General features: G+C 43.7%; 1 protein-coding gene and 1 long non-coding RNA gene across 2 annotated transcripts in view; both read left to right on the top strand.

Annotated features, from left to right (window-relative positions):
• Positions 1-16,701, top strand: part of LOC133121437 (GTPase IMAP family member 4-like) — a 29,577-nt gene extending 12,876 nt beyond the window's left edge. The window contains exons 7-11 of the mRNA XM_061230601.1: positions 12,082-12,599; positions 12,825-12,891; positions 14,213-14,216; positions 14,719-14,722; positions 16,521-16,701. Of these exons, the coding sequence (XP_061086585.1) occupies positions 12,082-12,599; positions 12,825-12,891; positions 14,213-14,216; positions 14,719-14,722; positions 16,521-16,701 (774 nt within the window). The remainder of the gene's footprint in view (positions 1-12,081; positions 12,600-12,824; positions 12,892-14,212; positions 14,217-14,718; positions 14,723-16,520) is intronic.
• Positions 16,702-17,998: 1,297 nt separating this feature from the next.
• Positions 17,999-20,435, top strand: LOC133122649 (uncharacterized). The gene is made up of 3 exons (XR_009708121.1): positions 17,999-18,230; positions 18,880-18,917; positions 19,863-20,435. It is a non-coding gene; the product is annotated as an uncharacterized LOC133122649 (long non-coding RNA).
• The last annotated feature ends 395 nt before the right edge of the window (positions 20,436-20,830 follow it).

The raw sequence follows: 20,830 nt of genomic DNA, 5'->3' as shown, positions 1-20,830 counted from the left end.
TAATGACCTGTAATCAATATATCACATGTATGCTGTTTTATTAAATTGAATGATTTACTGATGCTTAGTAGTATATTTTTGAGTAATTCACTGATGTTTGATATGTCATATTTTCCATGATTTCACTGATGTTTTAGTAGTATATTTTCAATAATTCACTGATGTCTACCATATATTTTCTATGATATTACTGCTGTTTAGTATGTCTGTATACTTTCTATGACTTACTGCTGATAAATATTTTTGTTAGAAGCGCATAAGTGACCCATGTGTAATCCAAAGTTGATAATGCATGTATTGTGTTGGCCAGACCCCCAACCCCTGTGTTCTCCACCGAACTTGCAGGTTTACACCGGTGGCCAGTTCATTACTTAACTAGTGTAAACCTGCAAGTTCAATGCGTAGCTTGAATTCATTATTTTGCTGGCAAAAGACACCCATCTCATATTAAATGTCACTAAGACAAAAAGCTATTGCTTGTGTTGAGATAAGGACAGTGCATAAAATGAGAGTTGAGTCTGATATTCAAGGTTGAAAATCTGCGGGTTTGAACCGGCTGTTGTGCATGTGTGCCACAATAAAGTCTCATTTTCTGAAGAGCTTGCAGCTGTGGGATCTTTTCCTTCTTGGAGTTAATTTTCAGCTGATTTCCTAGCAACGACAATATTATTACATTATGTCTTATGTAGTAGTAACAGGAATTTCATGTAAAATGGATAAGGGAAGTTTCATAACTGCAGCATAATGGGACATAATGATCATCTGTTTGGTATTGATGTGATCCGGTAAAATCAATGTATTTCATACCAAATGGAGTTTAATAAACCATAGTTTAAAAACTGGGGTTAGGGTTGGGGTTGGGGTTAGGGTTAGGGACAGTGGAATGTCCTCTCTGGTAATTGTAGGGGAAAATTCACAGAACAAAAGATCTCCCTCCTAAAAGCATGATAAACAATCACAAGTCAAAATCAGGCTCCACCTTGATGAGCAGGCTGGTTCCTCCAAAACTCTCGACGATTTATGCCAGAAGTGTATCTATATGCAAGTGAATCAATATATCACATGTACGCTGCGTGTTATCAAATCAAATGATAACAATGATGTTGTGGGAGGAGATGTGGGAGTAGTTAAGATAAGAACAGTGTTGGTGATTTGCCACAATGAGGTTTGAGGAGGAGTTGTAGGAGGCATATTTGGCATAAAAGTTAAGGAGACAAGCCTAACAGGATCGCATTCGACTTCCCACACCGTGCATATTCTGTATCTGTGTGTAGCCAAAGCAGGCTAGGTAAGATTATTTACTCTGTATTTCTATTTTTCATTCGTGTATTCTGAAAATTGACTGTTGCATTCTAAGCTATTTACCTGCTTGTAAATAAATTATTTTATTTGTAACTTGTGTAAGCTCCATGACTCTAATTCATCTTGTAACTTTTCAGCCTAAATTACGACTGAATACTCAGGGGGACAATATTGACCAGAGACCTATTGATCAGCGGCTTGGTACTCTAGTGGAGTTCCCAAGCTGGGAAAGGCAGCCAAGTTCAGCCCATAAAAAGGATTGGTGGTGCATGGTTCTTGTAATTTGATGCATTACATTATATCATTTGGCAGACGCTCTTATCCAGAGCAACGTACAGTTAATTAGACTAAGCAGGATGTAATCCCCTGGAGCAATGCATGCATTGTGTTGGCCAGACCCCCAACCCCTGTGTTCTCCACCGAACTGAGATTCAGCAATAGTGCTAATCCCGGGAGCATATATTGAGTAATGGTGGCCGTGTGGGTTCTACACCACTACTCCACAACCCAGGTCCTAATGTCACCGTGGACGAAAGCCTGGTGGCATTCAGAGGTCGCTGCCCCTTTAGGCAATACATGCCTTCAAAGCCAGCAGAATAAGGCTTAAAAGTCTGGGCAGCTTGTGATGCAAACTCAAGCTGCGCATTGAACTTGCAGGTTTACACCGGTGGCCAGTTAATTACTTAACCAGTATAAACCTGCAAGTTCAATGCGCAGCTTGAATTCATTATTTTGCTGGCAAAAGACACCCATCTCATATTAAATGTCACTAAGACAAAGGAGATTCATATGGGAGGTACCACGAGAAACATCCCCCATCCTCCGTTTGACCCCCCTAGAACAGGTCACAAATTTTTAGTAGCAGGGCACTGAGATTGATCAAAGCCTCTCCATCTCAGCCCATTGAAGATTATCTTTTAGAGCTCAACCACACACCACTATCTCTTAGATAAGTCTACCAATCTCTTGTGGAGAGTGTTATAACCTTTAATCTGGTCTCCTAGTTTAACCGTCTAACAGCAAGAAATTAATTGAAACAGGATTGTCACACAGGGGGGGTAAAATTACTGGACAACAGCAAGCCTCACTGTCTCATCATTATTTTAAATGGTTGGCATTTATATAGCGCCTTTATCCAAATCACTGTACAATTGATGCTTCTCATTCACCCATCCATTCACACCCACGCTCACACCCCAACAGTGATTGGCTGCCATGCTAGTCGGCACTAGCTCAGGAGCATTTGGGGGTTAGGTGTCTTGCTCAGGGACACTTTGACACAACCGGGGCAGGATCGACACCCTCTGTCTGCCAGACTACTGCTCTAACCACCTGAGCCAATGTCACCTCGGTGATTCTAAGGCAGTGGACAGAATAGCAGAGAAGATTTTGAGATGCCTTTGAGATGCTTTCCTCAGGTCACAGATTTAAGGGCCCGTTCATTAAAAAGAGCTCTTTCATACCCACTGCATTAAGAGACGGACCAGAAATGACAGGACTGGTAGTGAACACAGACTCTGGTTTAAATGTATTTAAATGTAAATGTATAAACTTCATGCATATTTATTGTGTTAAAAAATATATAGGAAAAGATAGCCAATAATAGTTTTTTGTCCCATGGCATTCTGGACCTGTTAAAGGAAACTTGGGAGAAGGGTCAAAGCCAAAGTAAAAGTGAAATTCAATATGTGTTGGACCTGCGAGAAAAGCTGAACTTACTCACGTGAACATTTGCTTGAGGCTCGAGAACATCCAATAACATAACAGAATATTCAAAATGGGAGGCAAAGTCCTGGTATTTCCTCCTTCAGCAGCATTCAAATTACTCGCTGAGTGGGACGGAGAAAGGACCATTTGAGGTTACACGGCATGTAGACTGTGAGGTTATTCATTCAGAGAGGTGAGAGGCACGTCAGATCTACCATCTCAATTTACTACAATTGTGGAGAGAGGTAGACCCTGCCTTGCTAACCACACCGGATATCATGTCAACTTGGTCAAGAAGATCAAGTCAACTTGGTTTCTGTTTCCCAGAAATGTCGTCTCTTGGTCCCAGGAGATGGAAGAGTGACTGACTGGGAGCAGTGTTGTCCCAGGAGATGGAGGAGAGACTGACTGGGAGCAGTGTTGTCCCAGGAGATGGAGGAGAGACTGACTGGGGGCAGTGTTGTCCCAGGAGATGGAGGAGAGACTGACTGGGGGCAGTGTTGTCCCAGGAGATGGGGGAGAGACTGACTGGGGGCAGTGTTGTCCCAGGAGATGGGGGAGAGACTGACTGGGGGCAGTGTTGTCCCAGGAGATGGAGGAGAGACTGACTGGGGGCAGTGTTGTCCTAGGAGATGGGGGAGAGACTGACTGGGGGCAGTGTTGTCCCAGGAGATGGGGGAGAGACTGACTGGGGGCAGTGTTGTCCCAGGAGATGGGGGAGAGACTGACTGGGGGCAGTGTTGTCCCAGGAGATGGGGGAGAGACTGACTGGGGGCAGTGTTGTCCCAGGAGATGGGGGAGAGACTGACTGGGGGCAATGTTGTCCCAGGAGATGGGGGAGAGACTGACTGGGGGCAGTGTTGTCCCAGGAGATGGAGGAGATACTGACTGGGGGCAGTGTTGTCCCAGGAGATGGGGGAGAGACTGACTGGGGGCAGTGTTGTCCCAGGAGATGGGGGAGAGACTGACTGGGGGCAGTGTTGTCCCAGGAGATGGGGGAGAGACTGACTGGGGGCAGTGTTGTCCCAGGAGATGGGGGAGAGACTGACTGGGGGCAGTGTTGTCCCAGGAGATGGGGGAGAGACTGACTGGGGGCAGTGTTGTCCCAGGAGATGGGGGAGAGACTGGTCCTTTACATCATCCTTCCCGGGGAGTGACACAGCACATGCATACCAAATATTGATTTGATTTTGATTTTTCTTCTGTTCACTCACTTTGCATTTTGTTAATTGATAAAAAATAAACTATTAACATTTCTATTTTTGAAAGAATTCTTACTTTACAGCATTTTTTCACACCTGCCTAAAACTTTTGCACAGTACCATATATATATATATATATATATTTGTTTATATTATTTTAATGTTCTGCACATCTGTGTTTTTTTTTTTTTTTAATCCTCTGTACTGTGTGTCTCTGTATTATGTGTCTCATCCTGATTCCCTGTGAAGTGATCTTGGGTGTCTTCAACATCCACAATGCACCTTTAGGGGGCAGAAGTGCAGTACACAGACTTGTTGACAGTATTCGTTTGTCAGAAACTATTTATTGACACATTATTAGTAAACTTGGTAAAAACAACAATATACATGATCAGTGGTAACTATACACCTGTTTCTCCAAATTAAGCTGGCATGAACTCTATAAAACTCTAATTAACTCTAATTTGTTTATACATACAGTTTCTAATAGACACAAATACATAAAAAATACATATCTTGCTTCTATCGAATGCTAATGTAGAAGCAAGATATGTATTATATTGTGTCTAATTATAAATAGCAGATCCAAGCAAATATAAGTTTGCTGTTTCAGAAGTGAGAAAATATCTACAATATATACAATATTTCTCAGGTGTTATACAGGTAAGCTCCTGTCAGCCCATGTGTTTATGTTGGCTGCTGTCTTGGCCAGGCCTCTGAAAAAAGATATTTTGTTTCAAAGTGACTTCCTGGCTTTATAAATGTTAAATAAAACATAAACACAACACTTATGGATGTCCCAATATGTAAAACCATAGAATTGAAAGAGGGTGTACTTTCTTTCCACATCGTTGTACTTTGCCCAGGTTTATTACGAGAGTGTGAGAAGAGTGCATGGTACTTATTGTCCATCGTAATCGTTAAAACATAATGCTGGCTTCAGGTTTCATTATGTCTGTTTCCTGCAAAGTACGCCAACTGTATCTCAAAATATTATCAGTGGTCAGATGGGTGTGTATGTGAGTCTGTGTGTGTGTGTGTGTGTGTAATGAGTGTTATGTCAATATGAGAACTTTAAACAGTATATAATTAGACCTATTTCACAGCAGTGTAAAGCATTGCAATATCTTGCTGCAGCAGCCATTTGTGCATTTGCCCATTGACACTACTGGGGAATGAGATTCATTTTCAGTGTACTCCATTTCCATAATGGTGGTGATACAGGTGGCCCAAAAGACATCCGTTTTAATTACCTAAGAATAAGCAAACTGCAGAGACACCACACTGCTGCTGTTGGGAACGGGAGAGGGTGAGAGCAGTGGGGTGTGTCTCTGAAACACAGTCTGCCTTTGCCAAGGTCTCAAAGTCCAGGAATTTAGTCCAATAAATGTACGAATATATGTATTGCTGCTTCCTTGTCTGTGTATCAGTGGTAAGCAACGGCGGACTACTCCAGAAGCTGCAAAATCACATCATTACTTCTGCTTCTCTTCACACAGGAGGTAAGACATAAAGCCTGATCAGCTTGTTCATTAATAAATTAACTGAGGTTAGTTGGGGGGGCTTCTGTGTTTAAGTATTACTGTTTTTGTCTTTGTCTCTTGGGGGGGTGAGGCAATGATAAGAGTATCATGTTTGCTGTGTAGAGTTTATTACAGTTCATTATGTTTCGGATTTAATGTACTGTATGTTTTCATTTAGCCCAGAACATTTTTATATGTAATGAAGGATATCTTGGTTACTCACAGAGGTTTCGGGTAACCTGCTGGCATAATAAGAGCTTATAGTAGCATTTGCAGGCTTGTTTCTAAAGCAAAGAAATGTAACTCCAAACAGCTTGTCTAGAGATGTTATGTGCCCAGAGGCTATACAGCACATTGGAGTAGATACATTACCGAGCTTTCAGTCACTATTGTTAACATAAAAAACCTATTTATATTTTGAACATGATAATCTGCTGCCCCAGTAACAAGTCTGGCTCAATTGTGAACTCACTTTCAAAATGAGTTTATTCCAAAAAGTCAACAAACTATTGAGTCAATTCAGTTATCCACATAGGTGAAACGAGGTCCTGGTGTTTGTTCAATTTGTGTTTGTTCTTTCAAGTAATTTCCTTATTGCTTGTCATATGGGCAATTCACATGTTCCTGTTATCTCATTACCAGAGATAACAGAGATAAAAGATTCAAGGTTCAAGGTTGCACATTGCCACGGATTTCATTAGTGTATGTTTGGCCCAGACAGTTTTTGATGATTTTTGAATACACAGTATGAAATAGGGAAAAAGGACATAACAAAAACAGATTTGCTGAGGTAGCAGAACTGGAGGGCATATCCTTGAGCCATTCTTTTAGCTGCCCAATAGTTTTGAATTTAGCACCATTGGAGGGTGATGAAACATGGAGAGACATGGTAGAGCTTGGGGAGGTTGTAGCTCAGACAAACCACAACATTCTGGATGAGCTGGCAGGGAGGGCAGTGAGGAGGGACCTGCCTCAGTGGGAGATGATCAGTGGCCAGACTCACCCCGCTTTCAAGTGGTGTCGGACTTACGGTCTATACAAGTTTCTCTCCGGAAAGGTGCACATGAACACCTTATCAGATCGGATGATCGAGTTGTGGAATTCGGGATTCTAGATGTGGCACAAATTGGCCGAGTTGTGATGTACTTGCTCCTGCCAACTCAGAGAAAACTAATGACCTGACATCACTTGAAAGCAGGTAAGAGGTGGGATGTGTAGGCGATGAAGAAAGTGCGGATGGATCTGAACATTGTACAGGACGACAGACTGCCATGATATTCTGAGAGTGGGACAGTTAATCTTGTACCATTCTGATATTCCCGACAGGTTATTGTGGTGCCATCTAGGATAGGCCCAAAAGGGGCGAGACTTGGTATGGAGAAAAAAGAGGAGAGTGCCAAGGACGGAGCCTTGAGGGACACCTGTTAAACATTCCTGAGGTCACGGAATAGACCCATCCACACAATCTGGAAGGAGTGACAAGCCAGGTAGGAAGCAACCAGTTGACAGATGTGCCTCAAATCCCCAAGGTAGTTTAGGGAAGACCGTAGAATTTGATGATCAACAGTGTAAAATGCTGCATTCAGGTTGAGGCGGACCTGGCCATTACTGGCATATTTACTTTCATCACAATGCAGCATTGATTGTTTACAAACTATAAAAGCTCCAGGCCTTTATTTTCAGTAACTAAAGGGAAGACAGCTCAAACTAGGTCTTGAAACAGCTGGTATCTGGTAGACCAGTTCAGAACAGCTCAAGCTATGTTTTGCAACAGCTGGTAGCTAGTTGACCAGCTACCAGCCCAGACAAGCTACCAGCAATAAATGGTAAATGGCAGGCATTTATATAGCGCCTTTATCCAAAGTGCTGTACAATTGATGCTTCTCCATTCACCCATTCATACACACACTCATACACCGACGGCGATTGGCTGCCATGCAAGGCCCCGACCAGCTCGTCAGGAGCATTTGGGGGTTAGGTGTCTTGCTCAGGGACACTTCGACACAGCCCGGGCGGGGGATCGAACCGGCAACCCTCCAACTGCCAGACGACTGCTCTTACTGCCTGAGCCATGTCACCCCAATAGCTGGTTGACCAGCTCATACCCAGCTAGACCAGCTAATGACTTTTTGGATGACGGCTTTAGGATTTTACAACAGGGTAAGGCTAAGTGTTCAGTGTTTTTTTTTCTGTTAACAGTCTGCTATCTCCACTGACCTTCTGGAAACCTCTTTTCTTATTAAAATGAGCCAATCTTTGGATGGAGGGGAGGGGGCTACAGCCTCTGAAATCAGCCCCATTTTGGGGAAAGAGCCTGAAAAGGAAACATCTGATGAACATGAACATGTGAACATGAGGTAAGACACAGATGTGTGTATACTGTACATGCTCTCAGGCCCTGTGAACATGAGGTAAGAGACAGATGTGTGTATACTGTACATGCTCTCAGGCCCTGTGAACATGAGGTAAGAGACAGATGTGTGTATACTGTACATGCTCTCAGGCCCTGTGAACATGAGGTAAGAGACAGATGTGTGTATACTGTACATGCTCTCAGGCCCTGTGAACATGAGGTAAGAGACAGATGTGTGTATACTGTATATGCTCTCAGGCCCTGTGAACATGAGGTAAGACACAGATGTGTGTATACTGTACATGCTCTCAGGCCCTGTGAACATGAGGTAAGAGACAGATGTGTGTATACTGTACATGCTCTCAGGCCCTGTGAACATGAGGTAAGAGACAGATGTGTGTATACTGTATATGCTCTCAGGCCCTGTGAACATGAGGTAAGAGACAGATGTGTGTATACTGTATATGCTCTCGACCAGTCCGTACATACAGGTATGCAAAAGTATATTCAGGTGTGATTTTTATTATTCATATAAATAAGAAAACATTTTCAATAAATTGATTGGTGTTCATTGACTCTTTGAACTGCATTTGAAAACAAGTACACAGTTGCATTCATGCGCTCCTTCTAGGGTGGTGCGATCTGACTCACCTGTGCCCAGTGTTCTGTCAATGAGGACCGACCATTCCAAGGAGGAGCCACTGAATTTCAGCAAGGAGGCGGAGCACATCGGATCCAGGTGTTATATCCAATGATTACATGCTTCATTTTATGAGTTATACATGGGATATTGAAATAATTATACCCGGTATATATCATTAGGCTGAATTCAGGTACACTGATACTTCTCATCCAAGAGTGAATCTGCATAGCAATCCAGTGAGTTGACAATAACTGTTTTGATGCTGGGACTCCACCTTGAAGAACCCAAGCTTGCACTACATGCCCTTTTTGTGTAAAGTTTCCTCACAAATCCTTGCACCCACAGTTTCAACTTGTAGGCCAGTAGTTGTCATCCACAGTTCATAATAAGTATCCATACATGCATTGAAAGCTTGTACATTTCCCAATGAGAATTCTTTTCCCCTCCATTGTCAGAGACCAGACTAGCCTGGTAGAAACCCATTTGCACCCACAGTGCAGAAAGAGGTCTGGAGCTCCATCCTGGTCTGGAGACACAGTCTGTGATGTCTGCTCTGAGGGACGGGCTAGAGCTGTGAAGTTCTGTCAGACTTGCTCTGCCTACTACTGTGAGACACACGTCAGAGAACATTACACTGTAGAGGAACTGCAGAGACATAAGCTAGACGACATTACTGATGCCTGCCAGCAGGAAGAGGCGAAACAGCTTTCAGCCTCTATGGAGACAGAGCAGGGTGAAGCAATGGTAAGAGGCCTCACTTATTCCTCTGTAGGTTTCTGTACCTGTCATATATTCACAAATTCACTTGGCCTGTAGATTCTGTACATGCCCATTCACTGCTCTTTGCCAGTGATGTTCATGTAACAGTAGTTGACTGTGTTTCTACATTTTCCTGCAGCAACAAGTGGGAAATTCTCAATATCTGCACCAAAATGGTAAGAGACAAGAAGGGAGTAAGTACTGTCTGCTATTATTAATTGATTACTACTATTTGAGCACAGAATTCTCACCTTATAATAACCAGGCAGATATAGCCAAGAAGAAATGATTTATTTTTGACAGAAGGAGTTCAGTACTTACACGCAAAAAGGTGGATAAGCATGCACTAATGATGATGTTGGTGGTTCTCACCTTTTACACCTTGCAACCTCACCTTTTATTTGCGTTAGTGTAATAATCAATGCCCACATGCAGTTTCATTGGCTTACTGCAGCCATAATGTTTAATGTGGCAATATATATATAACATAAATGAGATCTTCGTAAGTACAAACTATATATTAAGTTCCAAGCAAATTAATGAAAATTTGAGAAAGTAGACATTTTACATTTTTTCACAAAATTCAAAATGGCAGAAAATCTACTCCGGCACATCTTTTTGTTCATCGGAAGCCAAGGAATCTGGGGGAAAGAATTTTGACACTAGCCCAAATGCTTGAAAAATTATTGGCCAAACCATGTTGGGGCTTGGTATAGTGCCACCGTGAGGCTAATTAGGGTAAGACCTGTCGAGTGTCCGCACTGCAGAAGGATCTACTATCCTGGAAAGTTTTGTCAAAACCGAATTAATTTTGTCAAATGAATGTATGAATTCATCAAAGTATTCATTTTTTCTGCTCAGATCCAAGCAAATTCATAAAACTGGTCGGGCGACACTTCATCATGCATGATCCAAAACATACATCCAAGGCAACCAAGGAGTTTCTTTTTCAGGCCAAAAAGTAGAATGTTCTTGACTGGCCAAGTTGAAACAACAAATAGTCCCGAAACAAGCAGGTGCTGAAGAGGGCTGCATTGTAGGTCTGGCAGAGCGTGAACAGGGAAGATACCCGGCATCTGGTGGTGTTTATGGGTCATAGACCTCAGGCAGTCTGTATTGATTGTAGTTAATAAATACACTGGTTTACAAAAGCAAGATGACCGCTTGTGTGTGCTGCCAATCTTCAACAAGTTCGCTTATAAATGATCATATCCGTTCCCAAATTATAGTTAGCTCGCTAGCTGGCTAGTTGTCCTTTGGCCATTGTAGTGCATGTAGCTTAGTTTAGGAATTAGCCAATATAAAAAAACATCACAACACATTTTTCCTTTTATTACAATGTTTTTCTGGCAAGGAACCAAACATGATCATGATCTTAATCAGCAGGTTGAGCTATTTTTATTTAATCTTCTTATTAAAGCACCAAAGCAGTGATAATATGCCTAGCATCACACCGGTATCCTTCAATGATATCATGGATATATATTTAGTTACTGTTTGCTTCCTTACACACCAGTCTGGGAATGCTGTTAGCACTGTATTTTTCATATCAGGCAAAACTGGTGAATGCATTGGACGGCCATTTCCAGAGTGACTTGTATTGTACATTGTACTTGCATTTTAAATCACTCTGGTTAAGAACATCTGCTAAATGACACCCACGATAGCTGTGAAGTAAACTACTGTCACTAGGCAATTGGATTTTAAATCTGCAAGATGAATTTGATGAGGTTCTGCAATATCCTACATGGTAAATGGTCTGCATTTATATAGGGCCTTTATCCAAAGCATTGTGCATTTGATGCTTCTCAGTAACCCATTCACACAAACACACCAACAGCAATTGGCTGTCATGTAAGGCACCCACCAGCTCGTTTAGCCATTACAAGCTGCTTAACTGTATTCTTGCTACCTACATCAGGCACCAAGTAAGTTAATTGCCCCACCACAGAAATCTGAGGTTGTGATTGTGCATGGGTGCGGGGGACAACATGATTAATATTTGTTATAATTATGTATAAATAACATGTCAAATGTCTTTTAATTAATGCTTATTTCTGTTTTTCAGTGTGTAGACCAGCGGGTGTCTTTCAGAAGGAGTCGTGGGTAGAGTGCTTATGCATTTCATCTGTTGGGTGTGTCCTGGCCATACTACTCTTGTTTATTATTCTTACTCCACAAGGTATTTATGAATTTGTACTTTGGGGGTTGATTTTCTCTCTCCCTCTTTCTCCCTCTCTCACTCTCTCTCCCTCTCTCTCTCACTCTCAGTTTCTCAGTCTCTCTCTCTCACTCTCTTTCTCCCTCTCTCACTCTCTCTCCCTCTCCCTGTCTCTCCCTCTCTCTCTCACTCTCACTCACTCACTCTTTCTCTCTCTCTCTCTCTCTCTCTCTCTCTCACATATGATGAATGGCTTCTTTCATGTAATGGTGTATTTTCCCACAGAGTCTGGAAGGAGACCTGCACCTCATGATCTGAGGATTTTGCTGGTGGGAAAGATTGGAGTAGGAAAGAGTGCAACCGGAAACACCATCCTGGGGAGAGAGGTGTTTAAAGATGTCACCTTGAAGTGTGAGGAACATAGTGGAGAGGTGGCAGGGAGACATGTTACTGTGATCGACACACCTGGGATCTTTCATACATCTCGTTCTTTTGATCAAATCACGCGTGAAATGGTAGAAAGCAAGAGCCACTTTTTCCTGCTTGTGATCAGACTGGGGAGGTTCACAGAGGAAGAGAGGGCCACTCTAAAATGGATCCAGGAGAATTTAGGAGAAGAGGCTTTGCAGTACACAATGGTGCTTTTCACGGGAGGAGATGAGCTGAGATCACCAGTGGAGGAGTTTCTGAGTGAAGGCAGCGGTCTTCAGGAGCTCATCCACAGCTGCGGTGGTGGATATTACGTCTTCAACAACAGAGACAGAAAGAACCGCACTCAGGTTGCAGAACTGCTGGAGAAGATTGATACTGTGCTGTTTAGTATGACAGGATACCATCATGCCATTACGAGGATCCAACAGGTTCAAAGAATGATACAAACAGACGAGGAGAGAAAGAGGGAGGAATCTGAGAGAGAGATCAGAGAAGAGGAGGAGAGAAAGAGGGAGGAGATGAGGAGAGAGATCAGAGCAGAGGAGAGAAAGAGGGGGGAGATGAGGAGAGAGATCAGAGCGGAGGAGAGAAAGACGGAGGAATCTGAGAGAGAGATCAGAGCAGAGGAGGAGAGAAAGAGGGAGGAGTCTGAGAGAGAGATCAGAGCAGAGGAGAGAAAGAGGGAGGAGTCTGAGAGAGAGATCAGAGCAGAGGAGGAGAGAAAGAGGGAGGAGTCTGAGAGAGAGATCAGAGCAGAGGAGGAGAGAAAGAGGGAGGAGTCTGAGAGAGAGATCAGAGCAGAGGAGGAGAGAAAGAGGGAGGAGATGAAGAGAGAGATCAGAACAGAGGAAGAGAGAAAGAGGGAGGAGTCTGAGAGAGAGATTAGAGCAGAGGAGGAGAGAAAGAGGGAGGAGTCTGAGAGAGAGATCAGAGCAGAGGAGAGAAAGAGGGAGGAGTCTGAGAGAGAGATCAGAGCAGAGGAGGAGAGAAAGAGGGAGGAGTCTGAGAGAGAGATCAGAGCAGAGGAGGAGAGAAAGAGGGAGGAGTCTGAGAGAGAGATCAGAGCAGAGGAGGAGATAATAGGGGAGTTGATTCGTAATTTCACGATAGCAACTGGAATATTTATTGCTGCTGTAGCAGTAGTGGCATTTGGACAAATCCAAAAAACAAAAGCAGAGGAGGAGAGAAAGAGGGAGGAGTCTGAGAGAGAGATCAGAGCAGAGGAGGAGAGAAAGAGGGAGGAGATGAAGAGAGAGATCAGAGCAGAGGAAGAGAGAAAGAGGGAGGAGATGAAGAGAGAGATCAGAGCAGAGGAGAAAAAAAAGAGGCAGAAGATGGAGACAGAGAACAGAGATAAAATACTGAAGATGAGACAGATTCATAAAAGTGAGATTGCAGCACTGTCGGAAACGATGTTTGGAAAGCTGTCAAATTTTTTTTCTAAATGATTATTAATTTTGTAGTTTTAGTCCTTGTATGCAATGGTTAAAATCTTAATTAGGGTTTTTCCAAGGTCCTTGAATATCTTGAAAGCATCCTCAACATCTTAATTAGGATATTTAAAGATCTTGATTGAATACTTAATTATGATGTCAGTTTGATGTCAGTTTATTTTTATTTCATAATGTATTATTTCTGTACATAGTTATGTATTGTGTGTTTAATTGGATGCAGTGTTGTCAAAAAATAAAATTGTTTCAGTTTTCTGAGCATATTTCCTCCAGGTGCTCTGCGGATATCTCTACATATTTTAAAGTGATGACATTGACATGGCTGTATGATTGTGGCTACTCCATAACTTGTGGAAGAACCTATGCACTTGTATGTCGCTTTGGATTAGAAGTGTCTGCTAAATGACAAAAATGTAAATGTAAATACAACCTATGCTTGCAATGCAGGATGACATACCTGAACTGACATTTTAGGTTTTGGAGATATACTCAAGTGAACATATTGTTTAGTAAAAAAATCAGTCTGTGCAGCTGGGTGTGGTCTGGCAGAGTGTCTGTATCTATGCAGCTGGGTGTGGTCTGGCAGAGTGTCTGTATCTGTGCAGCTGGGTGAGGTCTGACAGAGTGTCTGTATCTGTGCAGCTGGGTGTGGTCTGACAGAGTGTCTGTGTCTGTGCAGCTGGGTGAGGTCTGACAGAGTGTCTGTATCTGTGCAGCTGGGTGTGGTCTGGCAGAGTGTCTGTATCTGTGCAGCTGGGTGAGGTCTGACAGAGTGTCTGTATCTGTGCAGCTGGGTGAGGTCTGACAGAGTGTCTGTATCTGTGCAGCTGGGTGAGGTCTGACAGAGTGTCTGTATCTGTGCAGCTGGGTGAGGTCTGACAGAGTGTCTGTATCTGTGCAGCTGGGTGAGGTCTGACAGAGTGTCTGTATCTGTGCAGCTGGGTGGGGTCTGACAGAGTGTCTGTATCTGTGCAGCTGGGTGAGGTCTGACAGAGTGTCTGTATCTGTGCAGCTGGGTGGGGTCTGACAGAGTGTCTGTGCAGCTGGGTGAGGTCTGACAGAGTGTCTGTATCTGTGCAGCTGGGTGTGGTCTGACAGAGTGTCTGTGCAGCTGGGTGAGGTCTGACAGAGTGTCTGTATCTGTGCAGCTGGGTGTGGTCTGACAGAGTGTCTGTATCTGTGCAGCTGGGTGAGGTCTGACAGAGTGTCTGTGCAGCTGGGTGTGGTCTGACAGAGTGTCTGTATCTGTGCAGCTGGGTGAGGTCTGACAGAGTGTCTGTATCTGTGCAGCAGGGTGAGGTCTGACAGAGTGTCTGTATCTGTGCAGCTGGGTGTGGTCTGACAGAGTGTCTGTATCTGTGCAGCTCGGTGTGGTCTGACAGAGTGTCTGTATCTGTGCAGCTTGGTGAGGTCTGACAGAGTGTCTGTATCTGTGCAGCTGGGTGTGGTCTGACAGAGTGTCTGTATCTGTGCAGCTGGGTGTGGTCTGACAGAGTGTCTGTGCAGCTGGGTGAGGTCTGACAGAGTGTCTGTATCTGTGCAGCTGGGTGTGGTCTGACAGGCTGAGGCAGAGTGTCTGTGCAGCTCAGCTGGTGGACTGAGGAGCAAAGGCAGGTGGCAGTGGCATACAGAACTTTGTAGGGTATGTGTACTCATAGAACAGGAAAAGAAAAATCTGAATATGAAGTATGTTTGCATGAGAAACTGTGTGTGTGTCTGTGTGTGTGTGTGTGTGTGTACATGTAATGAATTTTAAACCCCAGCCTCTCACAACGCGGTAGATTCCAAAGACTACCACGTCACAGGTCAGCTGAAGGTGAATTCGACCATAAACAAGGGCAACAACATTATTTTGTATTTGATGGTTATGTCATCATACGGTGTTGTCCCGGTAACCTGCTATGAGTCCCACAATTCACCGTGATTTTACCACGCCTGGGTTCAAATAGTATTTGTTTTGGATTCAAATCCTTTTCTGTGCTCGATTGATCTTGTCTGGTGCATTTGAGCCTGCAAGGAGGAGCAGGTGGGTGGTGTTTACACTTTTGGGGCCATTTCCATTTGTTCCAATGCACCAGGGAAACTTACTCAAATGCAGAAAAGTATTTGAATCCAAAACAAGTACTATTTGATTTGAGCCCAGGTCTGGCGTAAGCTAAGCTGTGCTACATTTGAGTGTGTGAGAGAGAGCGTGTGTGTGTGTGTGTGTGTATGTGTGTGTGCGTGTGCATGTGCGTGTGCGTGTGCGTGTGAGTGTGTGTACGTGTACGTGTACGTGTGTGTGAGTGAGTGAGTGTGTGTGTGTGTGTGTGTGTGTGTATGTGTGTGTGAGAGTGTGTGTGTGTGTGGGTGAGTGTGTGTGTGTGTGTGCGCGTGTGAGAGAGAGTGTGTGTGTCTGTGTGTGTGTGTGTGTGTGTGGATGTGTGTGAGTGAGTGTGTGTGTGTGTGTGTATGTGTTTGAGAGAGTATGTGCGTGTGTTTGAGAGAGTATGTGCGTGTGTTTGAGAGAGAGTGCGTGAGAGAGTGTGTGTGTGTGTGTGGGTGAGTGTGTGTGTGCGTGTGAGAGAGAGTGTGTGTGTCCGTGTGTGTGCATGTGTGTGAGTGAGTGTGTGTGTTTGAGAGAGTATGTGCGTGTGTTTGAGAGAGAGTGTGCGTGAGAGAGTGTGTGTGCGTGTGAGAGAGAGTGTGTGTGTCTGTGTGTGTGTGTGCGTGTGCATGTGTGTGAGTGAGTGTGTGTGTGAGAGAGAGTATGTGCGTGTGCGTGAGAGAGTGTGTGTGTGTGGGTGAGTGTGTGTGTGTGTGCGTGTGAGAGAGTGTGTGTGCGCGTGTGGGTGTGTGTGAGCACGTCTGTGTGAGTGTGTGAGAAACTGTGTGAGTGTGTGGGTGTGTGTACGTGTGTGTGTGTGCATGTGTATGTGCATGCCTGCGTGTATGTGTGTGTGTGTTTTGTTCAATGTCGTTTCCCCGCCTCCCTGCCCCTCCTCCAGGTGTCCTAGCAACCGTCGCCTGGTGAAGGTGGAAGAGGGCGGGCCCTCTCTCCCCGGCCGCTTCACCGTCTTGGTGAACTTATTCTCGGGTCACTACGACCCCATCTTCCTGCACTGCAGTCTGAGCGTGTGTGACCCCACGCAGGCTGCCTGCTCCCAGGTCAGTCCTTCCTCCTCCTAGGGTTGCCAGATTATGAATCTGGAAGGTCTGCTTTTCAGGGGACCGCTGCAGGTCCGGTTTGTGGTCCCGTCCAGACAATATAACGGCCAGTCGCACAAATGGATTTAAAGAGAAATAAAACATCTGTGATTTGGAATGGCTTTGCACTTGTGAACTCTGTCCTCCTGTGCTGGGCTGTTGCCAGAGGGGTGAAATGTGGTGACCTTGCCTTGGGGGGGGGGGCCCACAGCTAGACAGGGCCCCCCAGACATTCCAGTGGGACACGGGGCCCAGAGCAATATTCGATAACAGTATGTCATAACAGGTATGACATCAAATTACATAAAACTGTTATACTTTTATCGGCAAGCTTTATGACAGTAACATCTGTCATAACATTTGATGTGAACTGACATCGCACGTTATTCCCATCTTGGGACAGCTGTTATGTCATGTGTATAACAGTGTGATGTCAGCTTTATGGCGAGGGTTTCAAGTTACCGTATTCTTTCAGGGGCTCATGAACTCCTCGGTAAGTCCCTGCATTTATGTGAACAAATTCTGAATCTGGCTACCCTCGTTCCTCGTGTAGGGATCATCTTCCTCTGACAGAAAGAGCCTGTAAATACAGAAAGCAATTGCTCTATATATTACTGAGAAAAGACGGCAAGGATGGTGCAGTGGGTAGCACTGCCGCCTCACAGCAAGGAGGTCCTGGGTTCAAATCCCGGGGCCTCTCTGTGTGGAGTTTGCATGTTCTCCCCGTTTTCGTGTGGGTTTCCTCCGGGTATTCAAGTTTCCTCCCACAGTCCAAAGACATGTAGGTTAGGCTGATTGGAGAGTCTAAATTGCCCGTGGTTATGAGTGTGTGAGTGAATGGTGTGTATTCCTGCCTTTCGTCCAATATATGCTGGGATAGGCTCCAGCCCCCCTGCAAACCTGTTCAGGATAAACGGGTTAGGATAATGAATGAATGAATTACTGAGAAAATGGAAACTGCTAGCAGCAGCTAAATGGTCTTTCACCCAAATGTTGAAGTGAGATGTACCTCTCACATGGAGAACTTCACAACAAGTAAACGTTCAGCCACAATGTCGAATAAAGTTCATGAATTGGCATTAACTATTGCAGTTGTTAACATGAATTAGTTGATGTACAAATGCATTAATTAAGTATGACATTAATTACTTAAAGTATTTGTTAACTACTAACTACTGTATAAGTGAATATTTATTGCATTCGGAAAAAAAGGAGAAACTTACCATTGACAAATTCACTTTTTTTTCTCGTCACAATTTGAATTGGCATGAACAAATGTAGTTGTTTACATGGAGTAATTATGTACAAATACTTAAACAAAGCTGTACAGATTAACTTCTCAGTGGTTAGTTGGTTAACGACTACATTATTACATTCCGATTCATGTAACTTTATTGTCCAGGGTTACCAAGCTTTGGTTAATTTCGTTATTCTCTCTTCACAGTCCTGCAGGTCCAGGCTGTCCCGGTCTGTTGCCCTCGACGATCCCCTGACCATCGGACCCATCTCCTGTAAGCCTCGGCACAGAATCACGGGTTTACGTCACCTGCATACAAACCTCCACATGAGTTTTATAGAGATGGCCTTACCAGGCACTTTACTGTTCAGCCTGTTATTGATCTATTGTCTTCTGGGCTTTGGAAACGCAGCCAGGGCGACAGAGAATGGAATTAGACTGACCTGGGATCAGACTTGAGGTTCAGTTGTGCTGAAAAGGTGCTCATCTGGGCCAGGGGCTGCTACATTCAGTACTTTGGGCCAGTGTTTGGGCTGTGTTTGTGCTTGAAATTAGAGTGACTGTAGGATGTACTTTGGTTAGTATTGTTGGTGGATAAGTATTTCTCCTGCAGTTTCTCTTGATACTATTTTTCCTAGACTCCAAGAAACAATTTTGGTTGAGGCTGGAGCATGTTTTTTTTTCTTCTGAAAACAAGAATGTTTTCTGGATTTATTTATATATATATTTTTTTTTTTATTGATTGATTGATTGATTGACCAATCAATTGATTTACATGGGGGAGAGAAAGTCTGACTTGTGTGTGCCTCCTGCTTTGGATCTCTCTACACTCCACTCCCCAAATATCGAGTGAGCTCAATCACAGTGAACTCTTTGGAGTGTTCCCAGTGAAACACGGGTAACAGTCAGTTTTTACCTTTCAGGGAAGAAGGTGACCGAGAGCACACCTTAGCATTCGCAGGTGAGCGCTAACACTTTATCACACACTCACAATATTAGCACAGGCTATTATTGACGTTAGCATGTCATGACCCGTCGGTTTAGTCAATAATCCCTGTAACGGTCACCAACAGTGGAGCCATACTACAGTATATGGTTTACTAACACAGGGAGGTGCAACTCCATTCCTGCAGGGCAGGAGTGTGTCCTGGGTTTTGTTCCTGCCAGTTAGTCTGGCTCCATTTTCTAAACACATTTACCTTCATACGCCAGCGCTGGTTCTTTCTGTACATCAGACCGCAGTAAAAATACTTTCAGCAAGGACACGCATGCAATATGCAGCTGTAGCTCATGACTTTGTGAATGCTATAAATGTATATCGTATCAAACTAACGACTGGGTGGAGTTTGGTATAATGGCTGAGGAACAGGCCCGCAGCACCGAGCGTCTGGGCTCAAATCAGAGCCAGTCGTCGAGATAAACACTCTTTCATCTATTTCTTCACACATATTTAATCCTTCTTACCTTTACTTTACACCTGGCCAGCCAGTGGAGGATGGGCTCCCGCTCTATAGTCGGGTTCCTTCTGGGGAGTTGTTTCTCGGAGTGTTTATTTTATTTGATTATTATTATTATTATTTGTTTTACCTCATATAGCCTACTTGCTATTTTGGGGTTCTGGTATAGTATTTTCCTTTTTTAGCCTGTCTATTACTCTCTAAAGCATCTTTGTGACAGTTTGCTGTCAAAAAACACTGGGCAAATAACATTAAATTAAATTGCTAATTTATAATAATTATTAATAGGCCACACAATACAGGTTTAGAATGTAGATTTTCTTTAAAGGCAGTTAAGTTGTGTTTTGATTCTTCTGGCTCCAGTTCACAAATGCCAACTACACTTCAGCTTTTTCTTAATTGTAGGGTTACTTCTTCTTGATGTGTATAAATGCTTTTATTGTTTTCAGGAGCATCAAATGAATACGTCCCCATCTGTGTGCTGTTCCCCGGGCCTCTGCCTTTCTGCCTGCTTTGATTGGACACTTGGGTTTCAGTCCCTGCATCTGATTCCTCGTTCCCCTTTATCCTCCCTGTTCTGATTGGTCACATGCCTGTCCTTATATGGCATTGTCCAGGTCTGATTGGTCACAGCAAAGTGCCAGGGTGTAGTTGCCATCCACAGAGATCATACACACAGTGGTTGATATAGTGCCCTTTAAATGTTCTGTTTTATAAACTAATTTGTCATACTCTCTGAAAGCACACATAGGGAGGGTCTGCTTGACTTCTGAAATGAAGGCGTTTCATCAATATCCACAATTTATAATCACAAGACAAGTATTCAGGGAACCGAATGAAATAGTTTCAGTCTGCATAAAACACCAGTTAAAAAAACAGTCCTTCAGATCTGCTGATACTACATGTCAAAAAAAAGTGAACTCCTTCAGAAGTCCAACTGAACAACACCCCCGAAGAGACCACTGAACTGTACAAATGTATTCTGAATGATGCTTTTTAATAAATGTCTGACAGCAGATAAATGTGTTTGGACATCATGTCTGAGGTAGCCGATGGGCTAGGCAGGATAGCCAGCTTCTGACGATGTCTCCAGCAGGTGTCTGAAACTCCAGCCAGCAGTCTGTGCATTATTTAGGAGATCTAATTCTAATTTACTGTTAACCGTTGTAGGACTCCCTATTGTCTCTCTTACCTCTATTTGTCCTGACGTAGATGCACTCTGTGGCAACCAGAGCGGGAATCTGGGAGATGTGCATATAATTGAGTGAGACACAAGACCGTTGCAGTTTTAAACATTCAAGGGCGCGTTTATTCACAAAAACGAGGCCTTATCCATTCAGAAAAGTGCTCTCTTTTTGCCCAGTCTGAGTTGTACATTGTATATCGTTTTTTGTTTTTTTTTTGCTGCTGGCTGCTT

This window comes from Conger conger, chromosome 2, assembly GCF_963514075.1.
Source record: "Conger conger chromosome 2, fConCon1.1, whole genome shotgun sequence".
Lineage (NCBI taxonomy): Eukaryota > Metazoa > Chordata > Actinopteri > Anguilliformes > Congridae > Conger > Conger conger.
Note: the sequence above shows the minus strand (reverse complement) of the source record. Positions and strands in the feature narration are given on the sequence as shown.